Here is a 25974-nt window from a genome sequence, read left to right as displayed (position 1 = left end):
CCAAGAAGGCGCCGCACTGTCAGCACAGAGCCCGATGCAGGGCTTGAATTCCCGAACCGGGAGATCACGCCCTGAGCCGAATTGAGTCCGACGCTCAAATGACTGAGCCACTCAGGTGCCCTATCCCAACGTAACATACCTTTAAGATCACCTCTCATAAAGAATCTCAGAAACAATATTCAGTTACGTATTTAAAATAGTTTTCTTCCCTTGGTTATAGCAATTTTATGAAAGTATGTCTGAGGTTTCAAAAACAGTCACTTGAGGGGCACCTGGCTGAGAGGTGCCTGAGTCTCTTGAACTCACAACGCCCAGTTTGAGCCCCATGCTGAGTATAGACACTACATAAATAAATAAATCTTAAAAAAAAAAAAGTCACTGCACAAAATCTAGTTTTATTTTTGTGTTCGTCATGAATAAAAAGCAACCAATAACCATTTTCCTCTTCTTTTCCAGCTTGTATCCTTAGATCCAACTTCAATGACTATGTATTCCAGGAACTAAAGAAAAACTTCAAGAACTATCTGTAAAGAAGAGTTTACAATTGCTTCTTACATATTTTTGCCTAATCTATTTTGTAGACTATTAAGTCAACCCTTGGAACACCTTAACTACTTTTATTTCCTTCAATAAGAATGAGTAATTTGACACTTCAGGCAGATGTAACATTTTTAATACCCAATTTCCTTAACATAAGGTAAAGCAGTCTTAGGCAGGCAACCACCGGGAATTTTTTAAATGTACATGATAAATTACACAGGTATGGATCACATTCAGTATTCAGTGTAAGATCGAGTTAATTTAAAGGAAGTCCAAAAAAAGTTAAGAATGAAGACTTCTTTGAAAAGCTTCTGATGTTAATTTACTTCCTGACAAATAAGTTTATACTGATGAGTATAAACCTGTTTTGTCTCTGTCCTTAAAATTGCTTGAAAGTTCTCAGAACACAGAAAAACTAAATTTGAATGCATTTGTAATAGTTTAACAATTTATGTGCCTTATTAAGATCTTTTTACGGAATGTTTTGAAACCAATCATAATTCGCTACAAAGATAAATCAAAAAAAGAAAACAACTTTTTGAATGGCATGTTACAATGACCTGGACAAAAGTAATTATCAACTAGTAATAACTAACACATGCAACAGATTGAGAAATTAAATCTCTGCTATATACTTTTAAATATTTTGTCAGACATGAGAAATGGGTCTATCAATAACATTCATCTTCCCACAAATTCAACATTATTTTCAGCAAGAAAACAGTTCTTTCTGTCCAGATTTTTAGATTTATCAGTGCAAAGTAAAACGAAGCAATCTCAGTAGAAATGGCTTATTACAAGGTTATTCTAGAAAGGCTTAATCCTCAAAATGTACTAAAAGATGTCCAAATCGTGAGAATGATCGACCTCGATGGCTTCCTCTGCATCCAACTTGGTCTCTCCGTGGCCTTCCTGTGGCTCGTCAAGAGAGGCCAGGGCCTCGTTGGTGTCACTTGCGAAAGTTTCTCGTGATGTGTCATCATCTTCTTGAAAATTTAGATTTTTAATAGCTTGTTTCATCTTTTTCCCCAACACTTGTGTTCTTCTCTTCCTAGCAGCCTTTTTATTTTCATACTCCTTTTGATTTTCAATGTAGAAAATGTCCTACAATAAAGGAACAACCTTAAGCAAGAAGGACCGTTTATTAAATGTCTGGTACAAGGTGGACCCTTTGTGATCTCCATCTCTCACAGAAAACAAGGAAATATTATTAGACTCGTAAATGACGCACAGAGTCTAAGACAGTAGGGGAGTCCCCACTGCAGACAGAGGATGAAGCTGTAATTCCAACTCAACCCCATGTTCACTCCGGGGCCCACGCTTATTCAACCATAACATACCATCAGAGCTACAGGTTTCCTACGTGGGACGAGACAGCAGGAAAATCACGTCATTCAGGAGTTAAAGAAAATCTAATTTGTCACAAGAAAAACACAAGTCTTTGAAACAAAGTGTACTAACTTGGAAACTGTCATAATAACCATACGTGACTGCGCATGCTAAGAAACCAAGCAACACCTGAAATGTGTGACTAAGTATGATCACGTAACCTACACAATGGAAAACATCCATTCCTTAAAAAATGTCACTGTAATTAACGTGGGCACACAAATCTGTCAAAAACTTAGACCACAAGGCATAAACACAATGTAGTCAGCACTAGGATATATTCCAGGAAGTTACAGAAAAGGGATTTTATAACACAAAAATACGAGATTGTTAGTCCAGGGCCCTCCACCTTGGCGACCGCTGTGGCAGTCTGCCACGCGCACTGCAAAGTGTTCCGCAGCATGCCTGGCCTCTACCCACTAGCATATATCCACCCATCCCCAAACTGTGACAACCAAACACTTCTCCAGGCATTGCCAAACGTCCTCACCTCCTCCAAGACGCAAAACTGCCAGCAGATGAGAGCTGAAGTGGAAAATGCGTTTTATTAAACTATTACATGGAAAAACATTAAAATAGCCTCTGGGAACCTTGATACAGGTGGAGAAGTGTAGATTCAGAGGGTACAAAAGAAAGAAAAGTAGGTCAGGGATCTGAAGAGAAGGCCAAAAATGACTGCTAAGACAGAGCAGGTTCAAAGGTTTAAAACAGAAGGTAGGATGGGCACCCTATTATCTTCTGGGAAGGGATTATTAAAAGCTGTAACCAAGTCAGTCTCTATTATGTCCTTAAAGTGCACAAATCACAAGTCCCTCCTTGTTTATAAAAACCACTGTGGAAGACGGTGAAATAAAGGGGACCCTCTCCAAAAATTTATGCTAAGTAGTTACAAGCAGCACACAGAATTAGCAGAGGAAGGAGTAAGGAACTCTTAAATTAAGGAGACAAGGGAAAGCTTCAGAAGATGAACGCTTTGGTGGACGGGAGGACTAAAAGTATTTGCTAGAGAAAGGACAAGGGATTGGAGGTGGAGAAGGAGGGTACGCGTGTTAAGAAGTGGAGGAAGGACACAAGAAAGTGACAAGAGGAAAATGAGGCTGGCAACCATTTACTGAACAGGCACATTTACATGCCAGGCATGGTGCTAAGAACTGTTCACTCTCACCAGAAGCTCATGGAGTGGGTATTATCCTTTTCTGACGAGGAAAGGGAGAGTGCCCGCATCGGCAGCACATACATTAAAATCCGATGAGGAAAGTGAGGCACAAGACTGCAGAGCCAACAGGTGAAGGTATAAAAAGTTAGCTCATCTAGTAGCTCTCCAAATTCACATTCTTAAAACCGACTGCGTTGCCTTCACGGAAGAGTGACAATTCACAATCTTTTAAAGAGTCTACTTAACGTTCAAGCGGAGAGAGAAAAAGAAGCTGCAAGGAGAAGCATTTCCATTTCATGGGAAAGCACATCTGAGCATGTTGATAACAACAATTCTAAGTAGTACAATGCTTGGCAACACTCAGTAAAATTATAAAGTTGCCCTTTTCACTCCAAATATATCAAGACTTTTTAAAAGGAACTGCATTCCATGGGTTATGAATGTGATAGAACAAACTGGGAAACGGCCCAAAAAAATGTTGTAACCTGTTGTTAGTGTTGTTATGACAAATGCAAACAAGAGATAATCTGAGGGCAGTTTTTTTCCTACGTATATATAATTAATTTTACAAGTTAAGAACCTCAACTGTATGCTATTTGCAGAGGGGGACCATTACAGCCAAACTTTTAAAAAATATAGCAGCTAAGGGGTGCCCGGGTGGCTCAGTCAGTTAAGCGTCTCGACTCCTGATTTTGGCTCAGGTCATGGTCGCATGGTTTGTGGGATCGAGCCCTGCATTGGGCTCTGTGCTCACAGCACAGAGCTTGCTTGGGATTCTCTCTTCCCCTCTGTCTCTGTCCCTCCCCTGCTCATTTACATGTGCACATGCTCTCGGTCTCAAAATAAATAAATAGACATTTAAAAAAAAAAGTGTGTGTGTGTGTGCAAGTATATATATATATATATATATATATAGCAAATTAATTTATTTTTAACTACTCGTTCTTTTTTTTCTCTCAAACTTTATACTTTCCAAAACAAAACTTAATTACAAACCAAAACAAAATGGTACGTCACATACCAAAACACAAATTTTAAAAAGGCAAAAAGACCCACTCAATTCAGCTCCCGCTTCCTTCCAAATTCTACAGACTGAATGTTAGCATTATAGTGATCAAAGAACAATTATAACATTATCATTTGATGACACTTAAAATGACCTATGATGAAATACTATTTGCTTTAGGTTTTTTCCTCTAATAACAAAACTACTCAAGCCACGCACCATGCATAAAATTTGGAAAAACAAAGGAAAACCTTAAAAGCCAAAACATTTAAACCCCCCTAAAGTAGACCAAATCATTGGTAACTTTTTGCTATTTTACATATCAACTAACTGTCCCATGCCTCTTTTTCATTATAAATTTGTACTTTGCCTTTCAAAAAACTTGAATAATACTGCATTTTTCTCCTTTTCTTAAAAATGCTGTGAAAAGGGGTGCTTTGGGGGGACTCAGCTGGTTGGGCGTCCAACTTCGGCTCAGGTCATGATCTTGCCATTCTTGGGTTTGGGCCCTGTGTGGGGCTCTGTGCTGACAGCCCGGGACCTGGAGCCTGCTTCCGATTCTGTGTCTCCCTCTCTCTCTCTGCCCCTCCCCGATGCATGCTCTTTCTCTCCCTCTCAAAAAATAAACTAAATGTCGGAAAAAAAATTTTTTTTAATGCTTCACAAAAATAGAGGCTAAAGGGCAGTCCTTTTAAAAATGTCCCTCTTGGGGTATGCCTGGCTGGCTTAGAAGAACATGCAACTCTTGATCTCAGGGTTGTGAGTTCGAGCCCCACAGTGGGTGCAGAGATTACTTAAAATAAATAAACTTCAAAAAATGTCCCTCTTGGTCAACATTCTTTAATTATTAGGTATTCCAAATGTTTCTACGTTTGTTGTTACAACGCAATGTTTCTGGTAGTTTAACATAACCTACTAACATTAAAATCTCTTTTTCCACAATGAGAACTGAATTTCAAAGACCTGTGATTCAGTGAAAAAAACCTGTTTCAAGTCAGTATTCTGTGCAATCCCAGGCTAATCATTTTTATTACTCGTCCTGTGCATAACACAGGAACATCTACTTTGACAGAATGGGGTGCAGATTAAATCCTATAAATAAGTGGCCCAGTGCTGCAGACATGGTGAATAAATGTTATTTTCTTCTCTTCTGCTTGTGGAAACTGTCTGTCCAAAGTTTGGTTACCTAGAAGAATCTTCTCCAGATACCACTTTCTTTAATCCTTTCAGAGCTCTATTCAATAGGCAGGGCACTTACTACAGTCCCCACTTCATAGATGACAAAATTAAGGCTGAGAGAAAGTAAGTGCTCTGTTTGTATTCATGTAATCACTAAATGGCAAAATTAAGATTAAAACCCAGATTTTGAATGTTAGAGAATTCTTTTTATCTCACCTTGCTATTTCTCTGTAAACAGGGACATTCTGCTATGAAACAATGTTTAATGTTCCTCAGAAGAATGCTCCTTCTCAGTGCACACCTTTTGTCAGGGATTACAGTGTGGGAGGAGGGAAAACGCAAGCAGTTAAGCCCCGCTCTACTACTCAGTAGGCTGTTCCTCAGGAAAATGACATTGTTACAAATCTACCAGTCATTGTTTCAGGAGGAAAAAAAGGCATTATGTACAAGAGATTTCAAATGTGCGGTAACAGTAACATTTCCTGTAGCAATTTCAATAGCAGATTTAAAAAAAATGACTGGAAGTGGACAGCCAGAAAAGAGGGGAAACTAACATTGAGGGGCACCTGGGTGGCTCAGTTGGTTAAGCGACTGACAAGATCTTGATCTCGGATCAAGACATGATCTCACGGTTCCTTGGGATCGAGTCCCAAGTCTGGCTCTGTGCTGACGGTGCGTTAGCTCGAGAGAAGTGGCTTTTATTTACCTGTCATCATTAGCATTATAAACGGCTAAACCACAATGCTGTGACATGTGCTATCCAGTTATAATAAAGAGAACACAAAGCTGATCCAATACACCATCTGTGTCCCATGTCCATCACCTCTTTCCTATGTAAGAAGTTCTTAATCTTGATTGTATCTGCTAAATGTAATCACGTTCCTTAATTAACAAATTAAAAGATAAATGCTGAGCCATGAAAAACTCACACTGCAGAAGAACGCCCAAAGAGGACATTCTAGTAACATACAAATGATGAATAGTGAAGAGGCTAGCTTTTGTTCATAAGAACTAATGGAGACAGAGGAATGAAATGAAACAAATCCACAAGGACACAATGACCACAATGTGGTACATTCTATTAGACAACCATCTCAGACTCTTCAAAATGTCTAAATCATGAAAGAAAATGTGGAGTTAAAGAGAGCGAAAGAGATACAATAAATGAAATGTGAAAATCTAGATGGGATCCGAGTTTGAGGGAGGGAAAAAAGGTAGAAAATACATTCTGGGGACAATTCAGGAAATTGGAATATGGTCAATACCTGATACTAAGAAATTGTTTTTCTTTCTCTTAGGTGATACAATGTAAGACAGTGTCCTTATTATTAACAGTTCCTTCCTACAATAATTAGGGCTGAGTGTCATGATGTTTGTTACTTTTTTCCAACTGGTACAGAAGAACAACTGTAAAGTGAGAATCTCAAAATATTAACAACCCCGAATCTTAAGTGCAGGAAATTCATCCCGTTACTGTTTCATCTATTCTCCATGTTTGAAATCTTTCATTAATAAAAGGCTGTAGGAGGCTAGAAAAAATAATCACAGGCTAAACGACCAGGAAAATGGCCATAAAGGAAACTGTGACGCTGCTCAGCAAGGGAAGAAAACGAAGAGGAAGAGTTTATAAAGGCACATGTTTTACTTGAAACGAGACAATGACAAAATTGGTCAATTTAAGGCAAAACAGGTGATGGGAATTGAAAGAAGCTGAGGAGAAGTCAAATTATGATGGGTCTTAAAAGTCAAGGGCACTATAGCTTGTATTTACCTTAATTTGTTCCTCGCTGATACTAGGAGTATTTTTCAGGAGATTCAGGAAGACCCCACCTGGTGTTCTTCTTCGACTACCATTCTACAAAAAGAAGCAGAAATACGAGACTGTATATACTCTGTCCACGAATGGCCAAAGGGTCTTTTAAACAGACAGGTACCAGGGTGCCTGGGTAGCTCAGTCAGTCAGGTGTCCAACTCTTGATTTCAGCTCAGGTCATGATCTCATGGTTCGTGAGTTCAAGCCCGTGTCTGTGCTATCAGCAGCGCCCAGAGCCTGCTTCAGATTCTGTGTCTCTCCTCTCTCTCTCCCCCTCCCATGCTCACGCTCTATCTCTATCAATAATAAATAAATGCTTAAAAAATTTTTTTTAAATAAAATATTAATGAATCTATAACTTTGTGTTCAACTATTAGCAGTGACACAAAAAGAGGTGCCAATACATCCATGACTATTTTTTTTTAAGTTTATTTATCTATTTTGAGAGAGAAAAAGAGAGAGAGCACAAGCAGGGGATCCCCAACAGGGTCCATGCTGCCAGCATAGAGCCCGATGCAGGGCTGGAACTCATCAACCTAGAAATCATGACCTGGGCTGAACCCAGGAGTCAGATGTTTACCAACTGAATGACCCAAGCACTCTTCGTGACTATTATAACTTGTCTTGTTGTTAAATTCTATAATCTATGCTCACAGGGTATTTCCTTAGCCACTGCTATCTACTCTAATGGGTTTCTTTCCTATTTCTAAAGTAATATTGACTCACTTTCACATGATGTTACTTTTCAAATTCACGAAGAGCAAATAAGAAAGAAGCCATTCAGACTTCGTCGTCTCCCAGTGTGAAAGCTGAATTAAACGTTATCTCCAAAACCATTATATAGGATAAACTGCCACTGCGTGTGATCTGGCCTAAGCAAAAATAGTGGTCTTTCTGGTCATTCTCAAATGGTAGTGTTTCTCACTTCATACCTGTCAGAATGGCTAGTAACAAAAAGATAAGAAATAACAACTGCTGGTGACAATGCGGGGAAAGGGGAATTTTTGTACGCTGTTGGTGGGAATGTAAATTGGTGCAGCCACTATAAAAACCAGCATGGAGGTCCCTCAAAAAATTAAAAATAGGAATACCATATCGGGGGCACCTGGGTGGCTCAGTTAGTTAAGTGTCAGACTTTGGCTCAGGTCATGATCTCACCGTTCGTGGGTACGGTCCCCGGGCTGACAGCTCAGAGCCTGGAGCCTGCTTCAGATTCTGTGTCTCCTTTTCTCTCTGCCTCTCCCGTGCTCGCACTCTGTCTCTCTCAGTCTCTCAAAAATGAATAAACATTAAAGGGGCGCCTGGGTGGCTCAGTTGGTTGAGTGTCCAACTTCGGCTCAGGTCATGATCTCACGGTTCGTGGGTTTGAGCCCTGCGTGGGGCTCTGTGCTGACAGTGCAGAGCCTGCTTGGGATTCTCTCTCTCCCTGTCTGTGTTTCTCCCCTACTTGTGCTCTCTCTCAAAATAAATAAACTTAGGGCGCCTGGGTGGCGCAGTAGGTTAAGAGTCCGACTTCAGCCAGGTCACGATCTCGCGGTCCGTGAGTTCGAGCCACGTGTCGGGCTCTGGGCTGATGGCTCAGAGCCTGGAGCCTGTTTCCGATTCTGTGTCTCCCTCTCTCTCTGCCTCTCCCCCGTTCATGCTCTGTCTCTCTCTGTCCCAAAAATAAATAAACGTTGAAAAAAATAAATAAATAAATAAACTTAAAAAAACATTAAAAAAAAAAAATGTTAGCCCCTACTTTCAACAAACCCTGTAAGAGATGTGTTGTTGACCACTCACTAACAGGACACAATTTATGGATGGTTTTTGTAAGAAAAGTAATAAATGCAAAAACCAATGATACGGAATTTTTAAATTCAGTTTTTTAAAATCTGAAACACACGGCAATAAATTGGTAAGAGATCCAAGAATCAGAGATAAGTTTATTTTGTAAAATAATCACACGAAACACAATATAAAATGGAAACAACAAAGTAGTTAGTCTTACCATTATGAAAAGGCCGCCGTTTTGTTCAACTTCAGCTGTTTCCATCAGAAGTTCAATTGCCTTTTTGTTCCCAATTATCCTCACTACTCGTGCTATCAGATCTTTCTTTGGTTCCTGCAACCTGATAAGGAACAAACAGAGTAATATTAACTTCTTTATTTGTTGTATAAAGTTGAAGAAATCTACCTTAGTCTCCTGGGTTAGTGCCCAAGTGGGATCAAAATCCTATTCTGCTAACATCTGTGTTTTGAAATATTCAATATTTAACCTTAGAATCACTGATAGGGAAACGCTGCTACCTTGGGTCACCCAAGAAGACAGTAACCTCAAGGTTCCACCTCAAGTCTCATAACTCGCCCCCTCATTTTGCCTTCATGGATTATGGTGGTTTCAAAATAAATGTGCCCATCCAGCAAAGGGAATGCAAGCCTAAAAGCAAAAGAAGGTAAGTCCATTCTCTTCAAAACAATTAAAAAACATACACTATGCTTTCAATTATTATGCCTAAAAGTCCCAGCGACGTCTGGGAGCTTTAAAATGGATAGCACCTTCCTCTTAGTCTCTCTGCCTCAGAACAAAGGCTATGGCTAATATTTACTGACTTAATATGGGATGCGCACAATCCTAAAAATTTTGTAGGCATTATCCCAGCTAATTGTGTCAACAACCTTATGAAACAGGTACTTATCCTCATCCTACTACTGAGAGGTAAAAAGAGAGGAAGCCTAAGCAATACTTCTAACGTCAGAGTCCATACTCCAGAGAGATAAAGGATTAATATGGGAGTTTTACCAGTTCTCTAACCAGACCTGGCTTCCTTGCTCCTTCTCAACAAGAGGAACTGTATTATGGAAAGAGCACTAGACTAGGAACAAAGGGACCAAGGTTTAGTTCCGACTCTCTGACACAACTGTGACTTTGAGAAGTCATATGAACTACTGGGTCTCAGTGTCCTGATCTGTAAAGTGATGTCTTTGGTTTATAAAAAAATCTCTAAATTCCTTTCCAACGCTCGAATTCCAAACTTTCTCTGCAGGTTAAAAATCCAGTACTAACATTGACAGGCTTGCCTGGAAGGTAAATACTTGTTTTCCTACCACAATATTACTCTTGAACCATATCTGTTTTCAAGTGACATTATTCATTAACGACTCAGAGCTAATAAAAAGCTAAACAAAATTTGAGCTTGTTAAAAAAATGAAGTATCAATTTACTACACACCAAGAAATTCTATTCTAGGCATTTACCCGACAGAAATTAAAATGTTTCCAAATATCTGTATGTCAAAGCTCATAGAGCATTATTCATAATAGCCAAGAAATGGAACAGCAATTCAATATGGATGTTTGTATATGTATATAAATTAAAAAAGTGTTGATTCCTGCTACATGGACAATCTCAAAAATATTACATTAAGTGAAATAAATCCAGCACAAGAGAATACACACTGTATGATTCCAACAATATGAAATGTCCAGAAAATTCAAATTTATGCCAACAGAAAGTAGACTGGCAGTTATTTGGGATAGGAACAAAGAATAGCTTTAAATGGGCATATGGGTATGATGGATCTTATTGGGGCGATGGAAATGTTTTAAAAGTGGTTTATGGTTATTGTTGTAAAACTGATAAATGTGCTAAAAAATCAACACCAAAAATGGGTGAATTTTATCATGTGTACAATATGCCTCAATGAAATTATAAAAGAAAGGTGATGAGTATTTGAAAACGCTAAAGAACAGGAGTGCCTGAGTGACTCAGTCAGTTAAGTGTTCGACTTCGGCTCAGGTCATGGTATTACGGTTTGTGGGTTTGAGCCCCATGTTGGGCTCTGTACTGACAGCATGGAGCCTGGAACCTGTGGGGTTCTGTGTCTCCCTCTCTCTCTGCCCCTCCCTTACTCACTCTTTGTCTCTCAAAAATGAATAAACATTACAAAAAACTAAAAAACAAAACAAAACAAAAATGCTAAAGAACAAAACAAAACCCCACAATTTGAAAACATAAGCTTTTAAAAAGATAAGCACTAAATGGGAAGAGCTGCTAAAAGTTCCTAAAAGCTTGCAAAATTATTTTATCAGGCCTGTCCAAATTTAAGGAAACACAGATATAGTCCTATAACCAAGTAAGCCCAGAGTCCATCCTTCAAATTTAAAAATCTCAAAAGAGGGGCACCTTGGTGGCTCAGTCGGTTAAGCACTGAACTCTTGGTTTCAGCTCAGGTCACACTCTCACAGTTCCTGGAATGGAGCCTGGCATGGGGCACTGACAGCTCGGAGCCTGCTTGGGATCCACCCTCTCCCTCTCTCTGCCCCTCCCCTGCTCACTCACTCACACTCTCACACACACACGCGCGCGCACGCATGCTCTCTCTCAAAATAGATTAAAAAAAATTTTTCAACCTTAAAAAGAAACATTCTTAATGTACCTAGATTCATTTCCAATAAACGGAAGATTGTTGGCCAAGCACTCATTTGTAGGCGAAATTTTAATGCTCACCTGAAAGAAATTTCATCAGCTACTTTCTCTTGCGAATCATCCTCTGTGATCTCATACCGGCCTTTATAGTTCATTTCTAGTCTGTCCCCTAGTCGGTCTCTGACAGGTCGTTTTCGTTTGAGATGACCTTGCCCGTTTTCCTCTTCCTTTGATTCCATTCTTTTGCCACCGTGCATATAGTCATCTAGCTCTTTGTCTAATTCTTTTGTATGTTCTTGAGATTCTCTCTTAAGTTTCTTCGCAAGCAAATAATTGTAAGTTTCGGACTGTCTGCTTTTGTCAATAGTACCCTCCATTCCCAAGATACCAAGTTCAGTGGCCACTGCATCTTGATTCTGCTCTTGTAGCACAGCACCCCATATGTTGTTAACCTTCTTTCCTCCAGGAACAGGTAGTTTCTGGCTGCTCTGGCCAAACTGAAAAGGCTCTGGCTTGGGAGGAGGATTAAAACATTTCTGTCGCTTGCGTTTCCAAAGGGAGCTATCATCATCGGAATCAGAGAAACTCTCCTCACTGGAATCCACACTTTTAACAGTCCGATAATGTGACACTGGTGCACAAGGCGTTGCAGTACCCTGGAAGGGCCTCACTATGCTGTCCCCACCTAGTGTCTTCTGCAAGTGAAAAGAAATGCAATCAATTCGCAGGAAACACATCAGCTGCACCCAGCTCGCCCCAGTTTTAAACAAGTTATTTTGGGATTCAGCGGGACCACCGTGAGGCAGAACAATCCTCAATGAATCTCTGAAACTGATCCAGTCCCTACTTTTCTAAAGTTCTACACGGAATCTTCCCATTTTAAAACCACAAATTCTTATTTGTAAAGCTAATACAGCACTTAGTTCTAAGGCTTTTTTCTAAAAACTTACCGAAGCTCTTAATTGCCACCTTGGAAGATTTTCTCTATTTTCAGTTATCGTCAGAATGTTCGAAAATGACATACGCCATAATTTTTAGTACCAGTTGTGAAAATTAATAAAAGGAAACCTCACTAAACTAGGGTCAGCAGGCTAGAAGAGGGACTTCTCCTGCCTTATCATCAGGAAAAGACCATAACTTGCACCTAACACAGAAAGATGCCTATACCTTACTAACCCAGCAAGCGGAAGCTTTTCTTGTAGCCTGGCAACAGCCCAGCCACTGAGAGACTGTCCCAACTCAACCAATGAAAAGCCACTATACTTTAAACTCCCAGCTTATTCCCTCCCAACTCTTCCCCCTCCCCTATAAAGAGGAGCAGTCCTCTTCTTTATTCCCACTTGCCTACGGTTTTGCCCTAGCAACGCTTGGTCAGAGTTGTGATTCTCTGCTGTTTCAGAGTAAATCCCATTTTTGCTGGTAAAATAATTGACAAGTTTTGTTTTAGGGTGAACACAGTTATGACAATTTTTCTTTGTTTCAAAACACGCCGTTCTGGGGCGCCTGGGTGGCGCAGTCGGTTAAGCGTCCGACTTCAGCCAGATCACGATCTCACGGTCCGTGAGTTCGAGCCCCGCGTCAGGCTCTGGACTGATGGCTCAGAGCCTGGAGCCTGCTTCCGATTCTGTGTCTCCCTCTCTCTCTGTCCCTCCCCCATTCATGCTCTGTCTCTCTCTGTCTCAAAAATAAATAAACGTTAAAAAAAAAAATTTAAAAAAAAACCACGCCGTTCTTGCGCTTCGACAAATCAACTTCCTTTGTAGGGTTTTGTGACCATATTCTTTTGCTATTGGATAGTAAACTCCTACACATAGGAAGCCCTGACTCCTTCTAACACTGCACAGTTCACGCTATTAAGCTTACCGAGTCATGGGTCAATCTATGTAAAACAACTTGGAAAAGACTGAAAACCAAAACTGAAACCTTTGTATCAATTTCCTAAGACATCATTCAAAAGGGAACAACTTTGTACTAAACACAAGTATGTGCCAGAAATGGCAGGCAGGAAGGGGAGCCAGTTTTCCCTTGTTCAAGTAACTAAGGCATCTAAGATTCGTCAGGCATTGCTGTGCACTGTATGACTCACTAAATCCCTAACAAATACCCTATCAGCGGCGTATTCTTATCATTCCCATTACACAAATTGGGGCACGAGGCTAAATACCTTGGCACTGGTCACACAGTAGAGGCGCCAGTTTTCGAAGGCAAGTAGCCTAGCACAAAGCTCGCTCAAAGTGCTTGCTACTTAGCAGGCAATCAAAATACACTCCCATTTAAAAAACGGGGAGGTTCACACAAAATCGGGTGTCACATTATTGCACGGCGAAGCGGCGTCGGTTGGGACTATGGAAAACCAGGCCCCAGTGCATACGATGAATTTCATTACCGGCCCTCAGTCTCCTTACTTGCCCAAGGGGAAAAGGAGTGCCACAGGCTGTTTCTGGCCGCTGTCCCCAGCTCATAAAATTTTCGGCAACATCTGCCGGGCCGAGACAACCTACTCGCGCCGCGGCAGGCAAACTCCGCAAATTCGGGAAACCCAGAGCACCGCAGGGCAGGCGAAGCGACCGCCGCACGCCAGTCTCCAGGAGGCCGAAAGCCACGCGATCCCGCCTGGCAACGAAATGCCGCGCCAGGGTTCGGACGGCCCGCTGTCGCGTCCCCGCCCAGCGCCTCTCCCCGCCGCCAGGGCCCGCGTGCCGGGCCGGGGACGCCCGCCCGACGCTCAGCCACACCGCCGCGCGTCCCTTGTGCAGTCCGGGCTCCGCGCGCCCGCCCCTCACCCACACCGCCGCCCGTGCCTCCTCGCAGCCCGGGCTGCGCGCTCCCGGTTCCGAATTACCCGCCCGCCTTTCACACTCACCGGCACCTGCAGCGGCCTGTCGCTGGGTGCGACCGTCATGTCGGAATCCGAGTCTGAAAGCTGCCCATCTTCCATGTCGCCGGCGTCCTGCGCCATCTTCCCGCGGCGTGGCGCGGCGGGTCAGGAGAGCACTTCCGGCGGGGCGGCGGGAAGGTCCAGACGGCGGCGGCTGCTCGGGCGCCCCCGCGAGGGGCCGGCTCCCGTTTTGACCTTACGCGCGGCCTGCTCCGGATACCTGGGTCAACGCCGGCGGATATGCACAATCATTGCAAACTGTGCACCACTAGCGCCGCGCCGTGGAAAATCAATCTCCTGTTTCCCCAACAGTTTGGCACGTTTTCTCTCAAACTTTGTTTTCGTGCAAACATAAGGTTGTGCATGGACAGCGGCCGCCGGGGATTCCTACCTTGGCCTCACATCCCTCACCAGGATGCTCCACGCAAGGCTTCTTGCTTCCATTCTTGCTCCTGCTCAATCCATTCTTTTCGTAGCTTCTTGGGGAGACTTTCAGACAGCGCGTGAGGTAGCTCTCCAAGCGCACTGGGCTCGGTGCACACTGTCCCTCAAGCATCCTTTGTTGTTCACGGTTCAAGGCAATTGCAGTTGCTGTGGCCTCTGCCTTGCGGACCCTTGACACTTCCATTCTTTGCGCAGGTTGTTCTCTTACATGGTTCAGTTTTCTGATTAAATGCTGCCTTCTCAGGGAGGCCACCTTCAAACACCTTAACTAAAACAAGATCCTCTGCTCTCACTCTTGAACAAACGTTTGTTTTTCTTCATGACATCAATAGCCATGTGTATTTGTTTTCATTTTGTTTTCTTCTCCCCCCCCCCCGCCCCCCCGGAATGTCTGTTTTATTTACTGTTGTTTCTCTCCAGTGTTCACTTCCCCAACTGGTAGGGCCGATCTAGAACCCACCAGCTGTGAGATCATGACCTCAACCCTTAAGTGGTCGCTGAACAGACTGAGCCACTCCCCACACTGAAGCATGCTACTCTCGATCTTGGCATTGTGAGTTCCAACTTCATGTTAGCGGGTAGATTGTACTTTTAAAAAAGCTTTACAAAATTTAGGGGCGCTTGTGTGGCTCAGTGGGTTAAGCCTTTTACTCTTGATTTCGGATCAGGTCATGATCTCCCAGTTGGTTAAGATTGAGCCCCATATACAGCTCAGTGCTGACAGCATGGAGCCTACTTCAGATTCTCACTCTCCCTCTTTCTCTGCCCCTCTACACCCCCCCCCATAAATAAACTTAAAAATTTTTTTAAAAACTAAAAAAAGAAAATACAGCAATTTATCCTGGATACTTTTTAATGTCTACCTAGTATTCCCTTGCTTGGAGATACCATCATTTATTTAGTCTCTGATGGTACCCGTTTAGGCTGTAGCCAATTTTGCATTTAACACATACTTTTATAAACTTGTTTTATTATTTCCTTGGAATAAATTTCTAGACTGTATGGAATGGAATGAATGTAAATTTGTGAAATGTGAATTTAAAACCTATAAAGCAGGGCGCCTGGGTGGCTCAGTCAGTTGAGCGTTTGACTTCGGCTCAGGTCATGATCTCACAGCTCTATGAGTTCAAGCCCCACATCGGGCTCTGTGCGGACGGCTCAGAGCCTGGAGCCTGCTTTGGATTCTGTGTCTCCCTCTCTCTCTGCCCCTAACCCACTTGCATTCTGTCTCTGTCTCTCTCAAAAATGAATAAACATTAAAAAAAATTTTTTTTAAACCTATAGAGGAATTTGGAAATCACCTGGTCCAATTCCTTATTTTGACAATGAAAAGAGATTGCAGCCATGCTATATAAGAGCTGAGTCTTCACTCCAGGTCTCTTAACTCTTAGACAACTTTATGGCTTTATCTTTCCTACCTAAAATTACAATCCCCCTGGAATTGCTTGTGTATGGTGTGAGGTAGGAGTCAAATTTCATGCTAGAATTAACATTTTCCTATGTAGTATGAGATGCAGCTAAATATAAAATGCATAGAATAGGTCCCTTTCTAAAGATTTTCTGCACTGTTTTCCTCTAGAAGTTTTACAGTTCTCGTTCTTACTTTTAGGTCCCTGGCCCATTTGGGCTTAAGTACGGTATATGATATGAAGTGAAAGTCAAGGTTCATTTTTTTTTTTTGGCATGTGAATATCTAATTAATATAGCACCTTTTGTTGAAAAGACTATCCTTTCCCCGTTGAATTTCCTTGACACCTTCATTGAAAATTGACTATATATATGAGAGTCTATTTCTGCGTTCTCTATTCTGTTCCATTAACCTTGATGTCTATCTTTATACCAACGTGACACTGTCTTGACTACTTAGGTTTATAATAATTGTACAACTGTATAATAATTGTTAGAACTAGGTAATGTAAATTTGTTCATTTTCCCCAGGATTGTTCAATCCTTTCCATTTAAACTTTAGATCTGCTAGCCAAATGTGGTATTGTGATTGGGACTGCATTGAATCTATCATTTAATTTGGACACTGGGGAAACTATCTTAGCCTGATGCCATTAAATGCTGGTGTCATATTGCTAATCAATAACTCTTCTTATTCTGGGCTTGTTAAATAAATAGATTTTGTATCCTGGGAGAGAATGCAGTGATTGTAGGATGTGAATTGTTGTTCCTTTCTGAAGATAATTTTCCCAAAAAATAATATGCCAGCTTTCTAGTTGGAGCATCATTTCTTTGTGAGCTTGATTAATGAGTTTGCCCAGAGCAACGGTGTCACTCACCAATGCTCTGACAAATCAGGTTTTGAGTTTGCAAAACTGAAATTGTATCCCAAGTGGTGGTGATTTCTCTAATTTATCGCTGCCTTGGGGCAAGCATTCATGTTCAGGTCACATCCCTCTGCCTCCTGGCTAGCTCTCCTTGAGGAACGAAGACTTCTAGCATTCACTGAGGACATCATAAGCACTGTTCATGTGACTCCAGAGTCCTTGTTTTAATCACCATCTTAGAATGCCTTTCAAAAAGATATTTGGAAAGCAGGATTGGCCATTTGCAGACGGCCACTTCTACTACAGAATGCTTTCAAGGTGTCCTGAGTTCAGTCTGTACATTTACATTTCTGTAGGGCTTTGCAGTTTTTATATATGCTTGCATATGTGATTCATTTCATTCTCTTTCATATATGAAATGTACTCTTATGATTCATTTGTCTCTTCCTGTTCTGCCCCATCAAAATTCATTGCTTATAATTTTTCCTGACCTCCTATTGGGCAGGGCTAAGTCAGTTTTGAAAAATGGAGGCAAAAGAGAGAGATACAATCTCTGTTTTCAACGTAGGCAGTTACTGGTGTCTCTTTTCCTAGAACTGGTTTAGAGAGACAGGAACTTCTCTACTTGACATAGTGGACAGAAAGAATCTGACATTCCTTGAGAGCATTACGTATTTCTCCTAAAATTTAGTACATCTGGGGGCGCCTGGGTGGCTCAGGCAGTTAAGCGTCCGACTTCAACTCAGGTCACGATCTCGCGGTTTGTGAGTTCAAGTCCCGCGTCAGGCTCTGTGTTGACAGCTCGGAGTCTGGAGCCTGCTTCAGATTCTGTCTCCTCCTCTCTCTGCCCCTCGCCTGCTCATGCTCTGTCTCTCTCTGTCTCTCAATAATAAATGAACATTAAAAAAAACTTTAAATTTAGTACATCTGTGAATGTCTTGTGAATTAAATAGAGGAGAAGAAAAGGAAGACTGGGGTGTTGGGATACATGTATAAGGAATCTTACTATCTCAGCCAGAAAGTGAGGAGAATTAAATTCTCGGTTAAAATGACTGAGAAAAAAAATGAGAGTTAGAATGAAGGAAATTAGTGCTTCAGTCCTAGGGGTAGATGAAGGTAGTAGCTGGGCTGTTGATAGATTACCAGTGCTGAACAAAGTATCCATGCCTACTACTCCTACCGTGTAGTCACGGATTCATTTGTTCATCCATTCATGTGAGCATACGTGAGCCTGTTCAATGCTGGGAATTGTGCAGCCATGCAAGGCTCAGTTAGAGATGATCCCTGCCTGAATAGGTACAAGTGTAACATTTACAAACAGAAACATCATTTGTGTATATGCAGCACTTACATTGTAGTTTCTGGTAGTTGTTTGATACATGCAGAGTGATTTTTGAAATTATTTGAGCCACAGGTTGGAACAGATAAAGGTCAACCTTGAATGCAGAAATGGAAGGAAGAGTTTTACAGGTGGGGAGAATAGTAAAGGCAAAAGCACAGTGGGAAGAAAACAGGCTTGTATAGAAACAAAGGGACTTAGTATGTCTGGCTGCAATGTGGAAGGCCACCTGCAGTTAGAAGTAATATTTTGAAAAGGTAGGTTGGGAATCACTGAGGGAAGTATTAACTCGATTCAACAGTGCATGCCTATTTTTAACTTTTGGAGAAGTTAGTATTTTCCGTACATAATGTAGACCCAGTCACTGTGGAGTAAGATGGGAGATGGTAAGCGCCGGGAAGGTGGAGAGTGAGTGGAAAGGCTATTGCAGGAAAATCGAAGAAATGGAGAATGAAGAGACTTGATCAAAATTGTCTTCGTTCTTCAAAAGCAAGAATATACACGGGCAGGGTATTTAGAAAGAAGTGTCATCATTTAACACTTTTCATTAATTAGAAAACTCTAATTTGTAATTTAACAAAGCAGTGAAAACAACCCTCTGCCTCCCTCCATCAAAAACCTCCTCTGGCTACTCCCCGGAAACAACCGAGACACCACTTGGGAGCTGATTAGAAACGGCGGCGGCTTTCAGACCCCAGCCCAGGTCCAACGAATCAGAATGTGCATTTCAAAACAACAACAACAACAACAACAACAGAAAAAGAAAAAAAAAGAAATGGGGGGGGGGGCGCCTGGGTGGCTGAGTCGGTTGGGTGACCCACTTCGGCTCAGGTCGTGATCTCGCCCTTCGTGGGTTCGAGCCCCGCGTGGGGCTCTGTGCTGAACGCTTGCTCTGCTCGGAGCCTGGAACCTGCTTCGGATTCTGTGTCTCCTCTCTCTGCCCCTCTCTCGCTTGTGCTCTGTCTCACTCAGCCTCTCAAAAATAAATGAATGTAAAAAAAAAAATTGCATTTCTAGCTGAAGTCGCGTTCCCGGCGTCTTTCACCAGATGGCACTAGCCTGCCTTCTCGCTTCCTCCCTGTGGCACGCGCTCCGTTCTAGGCGGGCGCGAGCTCCGCGCGTCCCCGGAAGACCCAGGCCGGCCGGGCGGCGCAGCAGGGGCGAGCTCCAGGGGCGGGACCCGTTCTGCCCAATAGGCTTCCCCGGGCGGGGGGCGGGGCGCTATTTCAGCCGCTCCCCGGGCCGCGGGCGCGCTGAGCGTCCGGGTCTCATTATGTGGCGCGTGCCCCGCCAGCTGTGTGCGCACCTCTTGAGGGGAAGCAAGCTCTCGGACGCTTGGAACAGGCCTGCCGCCTTCATGTCCACTTTGCTCATCAATCAGGCCCAGTACGCTTGGCTGAAGGAGCTGGGGCTCCGCGAGGAAAACGAGGGCGTGTATAATGGAAGTTGGGGAGGCCGGGGAGAGGTATGCGGGGGTCCCGGGAATCTGTGCGGCCTCAGTGCGCTCCGGGAGGCCGCGCGGTCACTGCCCGCACCCGACCCCCCCCGCTGCAGCTGTGGACCGTTGTACTGGGTGGGAGGTTTTGAAACCACACAGAAGTGCCCTTGTGTAGCGTGCCTTAAAAAATGCCCCTAGATTTCTCGGTCTTTGTATGCTGTGGCAAAGCAGTGTCATTTGGGAGCCGCTGGGGCCTGAACTTTGCATGCATGCTTACAGCCTTAGCGGCAGAGTTCTGCAATGGGTAGTGAGAAATGCCACACGCTTTAGCGGTGGGAAACTCCCTCAATTTTGTGTTTGGCTCCTCTGATGTGACACGCGCCCCAGGTAATGAGCTGACTTAGTTTTCCACTGTCTTTTCTGCAATCTTTTGTTGGAGTTTGCAAGCTCAGACTTGCTGGAATCCTGTTCTGTTTTCGTGGCCAGGCACCCAGTTAAAGCTCAATAAAATGTTTTCTAGAACACAATGGAAAGGTAAGGTTATTTTCAATCAGATGTTTTGAAGGCCGCATGCAAAAGAAAGGTTTGATAAGATAATGCTACATAGGGGCGCCTGGTTGGCTCAGTTGGCTAAGCGTCAGGCTTGGGCTGAGGCCATGATCTGGCGGTTAGTGAGTTCGAGCTAGCCTCTGGCTCTTTGCTGACAGCTCAGAGCCTGGAGCCTGCTTCGGACTCTGTCGCCCTCTGTCTCTGCCCCTCCTCCCCTCACGCTTTGTCCCTGTCTCTGAAAAACGAATAAATCTTAAAAAAAATAAAAAATAAAAAAGTTACATAACATGCCACAAAGTTTGTTATGTGTGATATAATGAACTTAGTCTGTTACAGGAAACATCTTGTTGGTTATCTGTGACTGTAGGAAATGCAGGTGTTTTAAATTATTTCCCTAATCCCCTCTTCTGTTGATAGTTTGAACCTGTTTTTCCTGTGGCATCGAATCATTAGGCTCCTCGATACATTAATCTCTCCTGAAGATCTTTTAGCTACGTCTTGATTTTTTTCTTTCTAATCTCTGCAGTTTGGGTGGACATAGCCCTTTTCCATAGTTGTCCATTGTTGACTATTTCACCTTCTGACCAGGGCAGAGTAAGAGAGAAGAGTAAGTAAAACTCGTCAGTTTTGTCTGTTATTAATAGAAAAAGTGGCGAAGTAATTAAGTCAGGCTATTGCTTTTAAACCTAAAATTCAGAAGGCAAGGGTGGGTTTTGCAAAAAGTGCTTCTGAATGTTTAGGTCAAGAATGAAAGCTCTATGGGTGGCCTATTTGTCATAGAAGTTAGTGTAAAAATTCCCAGTTTGGATGTGGAATCTTTTTTTTCCCTTTCTCCTCTTTTTTTTTTTTTCCCCCATTTGATCTTTTCTGCCAGTTTGGAAACAATTGCATTTTCTAAGTCATCTTGTTTTTGTTTTAAGGTTATCACGACTTATTGTCCTGCTAACAATGAACCAATAGCAAGAGTCCGACAGGTAAGTTTTTTTTGTGTGTGAGTTTGAGCCCTGAGTTGGGCTCTGTGCTGACAGTTCAGAGCCTGGAGCCCGCTTCAGGTTCTGTGTCTCATTCTCTTTCTGCCCCTACCCTGCTTGTGCTCTGTCTCTGTCTCTGTGTCTCAAAAATAAATTAATGTTAAAAAAAAAAAAAAGCAACATGAAATTTCAAAGTCCGAGAATAATGTGTTTCTTTTTCATTTCACTTTTAAGAGTGTCTGGGAGAGACTGCCCACTCTTTGTGTTGGGCGCCTTAGAAAAGGTGGAACGGAAAAGTCGTGAGGGTGTGTCCCTTTGAGGCCATTTTTCAGAATCCTCTCCTCTTTGAAAGAAGGTTCTGACCTGTGGAGTCTGGGATGGAGCCCATGTGTCTGAATTTCTGATAACATGTCACGTGTTGTCCCCAGATGAGGCTAATGGACCTTGCTTCAAGAAGCAATGTTGTAGAGGGGGACAAAACATAAGAGACTCATAAATATGGAGAACAAACAGAGGGTTACTGAAGAGGGTGTGGGAGGGGGGATGGGCTAAATGGGTAGGGGGCATTAAGGAATCTACTCCTGAAATCGTTGTTGCACTATATGCTAATTTGGATGTAAATTAAAAATAAAATAAAATAAAAAAGAAATGTAAAAAAAAAACCTTTCAAATGCTGCTGATGGAAGGAAATAAACTAAATGCATTATATATGCATAAAAAGAGCAATGTTGTAAAAAGCACCGCTAAATTTGAAGTTGTCTTACTGGGTTCTCATGAGTGTTTGGATACATAGGCTGAGAAAATCATTGGAATCTACAAATCTGAGGGTCACCCAGAGAGATTCCAGTCCTTTTGCAAAAATCTTGTAGCTTCTCACAAGGGGATCATTGCTTCCTTTTCTTTTTCCCTTGGTCTCCCCCCTAATTGTTAATTTAGGCCAGCGTGGCTGACTATGAAGAAACTGTGAAGAAAGCAAGGGAAGCCTGGAGAATCTGGGCAGAGGTGAGTATGAAGGTCACAGCACCATGATCTGTTGTAACTGCAGGGAGATATAGAGAAATCTGATGAGGAGTCAGGCTCCCTAAAATGGGAGTTCCTTGGGGGTTGTGCTAATCTCCTCTGCTGTAGACCTGGGATTGTGCCTTTTCCATATTTGGCTTTCAGTAAATGGGTGATTTAAAATGGATTAAAAGTCTCTAGTGATGTAGTGTAAACTTCAGCTCTGAATACTCTATTTTCCAAATGAAGTTTCTTAAATTTCTTTTATTTTTTTGAAATTTCTTAAATTTCTAATTGAACAAAAAGAAAAGAATATGTATGCTAGAAACACCCTTTTTATCGCAGTTTCTTCCCACTCCCCCTGCCAGCTTTATGCAAAGGTGGGGATGTGGGAGTGTGGGAAGGAGCGTCTCAGAAATTCCTGGTTCAGAGGACAGGGGCTTGAGTTCCTCCACCCTCTGATTAGGCCTGGAAGCAAGTTGTGCCTCCTCCGTCACTGTCTCCACCAGGGGTAATATGAGCGGCTCTAGGGGCTGTGACTGGCCGGGCTGGGTCACAGAGAGCTGTCACTAGGTGAGGGCCAGGCTCTGGAGGAGAAGAGAGGGAAGAACTGGGGTGGCCTGGATTTCCCAGTCCTCCCTCTCCTCTCCCACTCTGAATATCCCTTTTGATCTACCACCAAAGGTTATAGGCCTGAGGCTGCAGGAATATGTGGATGGTTTAACCCAGCTCTCCCCCCTCTGTTTTGTCTTGTAAATAGAGGAGACCCAGAATTCCTCCTCCATTCCTGCAGTTTTGGTGAGGTTTAAATGAGTTACTAATTGGAATTGCTTACTGGAGAATGTGGCCTTTGCCAACCTCTGTACCTGAGTTACAGAACCCAGTGCTGCCAAGTTGCGGGCTGTTGAGCCCGTGTTTTCTCTGAATCAAATATTGCTAGGGTGACTTGGGGAGGGGCAGGCTCTCCCAGAGAGCCCTGAATTGGATGCTCCTTAGCTGTCAGCCCCGGGATCCCCTCTTTGTAAAGCGGGAGAAACATCTTGACTTTAAATGAGGCTGTAAATTGGCTCAGGGTTCCATTATGTGCTATGAGAATATCCTTGAGCAGTGAAATACCACTTCCAAAAGTAAATAGAGTGGTAACTAAAGTTCACCGTACCTAAGAGTGTCCAAAGCAGTACCAATTTATTGTTTTAAAAATAATTATTTTGAGGGGTGCCTGGGTGGCGCAGTCGTTAAGTGTCCGACTTCAGCCAGGTCACGATCTCGCGGTCCGTGAGTTCGAGCCCCGCGTCAGGCTCTGGGCTGATGGCTCAGAGCCTGGAGCCTGTTTCCGATTCTGTGTCTCCCTCTCTCTCTGCCCCTCCCCCGTTCATGCTCTGTCTCTCTCTGTCCCAAAAATAAATAAACGTTGAAAAAAAAAAATAATAATTATTTTGAGGGCTCCTGGGTGGCTCATTTGGTTGAGCATTGGACTCTTGATTTCGGCTCAGGTCATGATCTCATGGTTTGTGGGTTCGAGCCCGGTGTTCACTCCATGCTGACATCTTCCAGACCCTGCTTGAGATTATGTCCCTTCCCATCCCCCTGCCCCTCCCCCTTCACTATTCACTATCTCTCCAAATAAATAAATACATGAAATTTTTTTTCTTTTTGATCATAAATACCTATTCCTTACTAAAAAAATGGATAATGCACTAAATGAGATAATTAAATTTAATCCCCTTACCTCCTCTAGTTCGATACAGAATGTTTGTTAGAGTTATGTTTTGGTGCATTTCCTTCCAGGCTTTTTTTTTTTTTTTTTTTTTTTTTTTTTTTTAATTTTTCAGGGAGAGAGAGAGAGGCAAAGCATGAGCAGGGGAGAAGTAGAGAGAGAAGGAGACACGGGATTCGAAGCAGGCTCCAGGCTCTGAGCTGTCAGCACAGAGCCCGATTCGGGGCTCAAACTCACGGACCGCAAGATCATGACCTGAGCCAAAGTCTGACGCTTAACTGACTAAGCCACCCAGGCACCCCGATATATATATATTTTTTGGTTTGTTTTAAGTTTATTTTGAGAGCAAGAGAAAGCACGGGTGGGAGAGGGGCAGAGAGAGAGGAGAGAGCAAGAACCAAGCAGGTTCCACACTGTCAGCTCAGAGCCTGACTCAGAAACCCTGAGATCAATACCTGAGCCGAAGTCAGACGCTTAATTGGCTGAGCCCCCCAAGCGACCCTCCTTCCAGTCTTTTATGTATTTCATAGTTGTGATTATTATACCTACTTCCTATGTACATGGCATAGTGTAAAAGTTTGTGACCTGTCATCGTACTGAATAGAAGCTTAAAGTTACTGCATAATTTTTTAAAATCATTGTTTCTCTGTACATAAGCTATTTACAAAAAATTTAATTACAGTTTATTTTTTAGAGCAGTTTTAGTTTATAGTAGTATAGAGAGATGAGGTTTTTTGAGGTCATAATGGGGTTCATGGGGCCCAGACCCGACGGCCAAGAAAATTCTTAAAGACATCTTTGGTGCAAAAAGGTGATTTTACTAAAGCACGGGGACAAGACCTGTGGGCAGAAAGAGCTGCCCCAGGACCTTGAGGAAAGACTGGTTATATACTATGGAGTGGGGGGGTGGGGGTGGGGGTGGTAAAGTCCAGTGGAAGTTTCCAGTGAGATTTTCATATGCTAAAGAAGACTGCCAGGATACTGGAGGCCTAGCCATTGTTGAGCTAAGGTGGTTTTCCCTCTAGCAAAGCATTAGCATTAAGACCCTAGGAAGTTCCCGGAGAAGCTTTTTACTCTCCTGGCCTCATGTATTCATCAATGGGCTGCGGATTATAAGGATATTTAATTTTATCTGCCATTTCCTTCTGCCTTTGTTTCCCACATCGTAGAGGAGGAAAAATTTTTTGTTTTCACTTTTGTGTATTGTGGCTGGTCTAATACCGGACATAAAACAGATTAATAGGAGGCCCTGGGTCTCAGTAGGTTAAATGACCAACCCTTGATTTTGGCTCAGGTCATGATCTCATGCTTCGGTTCCTGAGATCTGGCCCCTCTCTTTCTGCCCGTTCCCTGGCATGTGCTTACTCTGTGTGTGTGTGTCTCTCTCTCTCTCTTAAAATAAATAAACTTAAAAAAAAAAAAAAAAAACACCACTAACAGGAGAGAAACAAATTTAATTTCTTATGTGGGGCGGGTAAGGATGATGATGGTGACCAAGATCGAAACCCAAGAATAGCCAGGCATCTAGGCTTATATACACCCAGAGCTCTGGGCCCTCATGGAGGAAGAAGGCAATTCACAGGAAGGTGAAAGGAGCAGATGTTCAGTACAGAAATGTTTTCCCTTCCATACACTAGGTCTCTCTTTATAAAAGTTATCTTTTTTTTAAATTTAAAAAAAAAATTTATTTTTTTACATTTATTTATTTTTGTGAGACAGAGCACGAGTGGGGGAGGGGCAGAAAGAGAGAGGGAGACACAGAATCTGAAGAGGCTCCGGGCTCTGAGCCATCAGCAAAGAGCCCGAGGTGGGGCTCGAACTCACACACTGTGAGATCCTGACCTGAGCTGAAGTCAGATGCTCAACCAACTGAGC

The 25974-nt window shown here is 42.7% G+C and overlaps 2 protein-coding genes across 2 annotated transcripts in view; one reads left to right on the top strand and one right to left on the bottom strand.

The window, feature by feature from the left end:
* Positions 1-656: 656 nt before the first annotated feature.
* On the bottom strand, positions 657-14513 carry PHAX (phosphorylated adaptor for RNA export). The gene is made up of 5 exons (XM_043586653.1): positions 14355-14513; positions 11573-12186; positions 9074-9194; positions 7042-7125; positions 657-1644 (listed from the first exon to the last, which is right to left on the bottom strand). The coding sequence occupies exons 1-5, from the start codon at positions 14448-14450 to the stop codon at positions 1375-1377; spliced, it is 1185 nt and encodes a 394-aa protein (XP_043442588.1). The 5' UTR covers positions 14451-14513; the 3' UTR covers positions 657-1374.
* Positions 14514-19645: 5132 nt separating this feature from the next.
* The window catches only part of ALDH7A1 (aldehyde dehydrogenase 7 family member A1), a 41440-nt gene continuing 35111 nt past the window's right edge, over positions 19646-25974 (top strand). Inside the window, exons 1-3 of the mRNA XM_043586642.1 lie at positions 19646-19890; positions 21333-21386; positions 22320-22385. Coding sequence (XP_043442577.1) covers positions 19699-19890; positions 21333-21386; positions 22320-22385 — 312 coding nt within the window. The 5' untranslated portion in view covers positions 19646-19698. The remainder of the gene's footprint in view (positions 19891-21332; positions 21387-22319; positions 22386-25974) is intronic.

This window comes from Prionailurus bengalensis, chromosome A1 (assembly GCF_016509475.1).
Source record: "Prionailurus bengalensis isolate Pbe53 chromosome A1, Fcat_Pben_1.1_paternal_pri, whole genome shotgun sequence".
Taxonomy (NCBI): Eukaryota; Metazoa; Chordata; class Mammalia; order Carnivora; family Felidae; genus Prionailurus; species Prionailurus bengalensis.
Note: the sequence above shows the minus strand (reverse complement) of the source record. Positions and strands in the feature narration are given on the sequence as shown.

Excerpts from the sequence above, each read along its gene's own strand:
- PHAX (XM_043586653.1), bottom strand. The coding sequence starts at position 14,450 with ATGGCGCAGGACGCCGGCGACATGGAAGATGGGCAGCTTTCAGACTCG. Across the intron at positions 7,126-9,073 it reads ACGGCGGCCTTTTCATAATG|AATGGTAGTCGAAGAAGAAC; the intron begins GTAAGACTAACT and ends TTCTTTTTGTAG. Across the intron at positions 1,645-7,041 it reads TCAGCGAGGAACAAATTAAG|GACATTTTCTACATTGAAAA; the intron begins GTAAATACAAGC and ends CCTTTATTGTAG.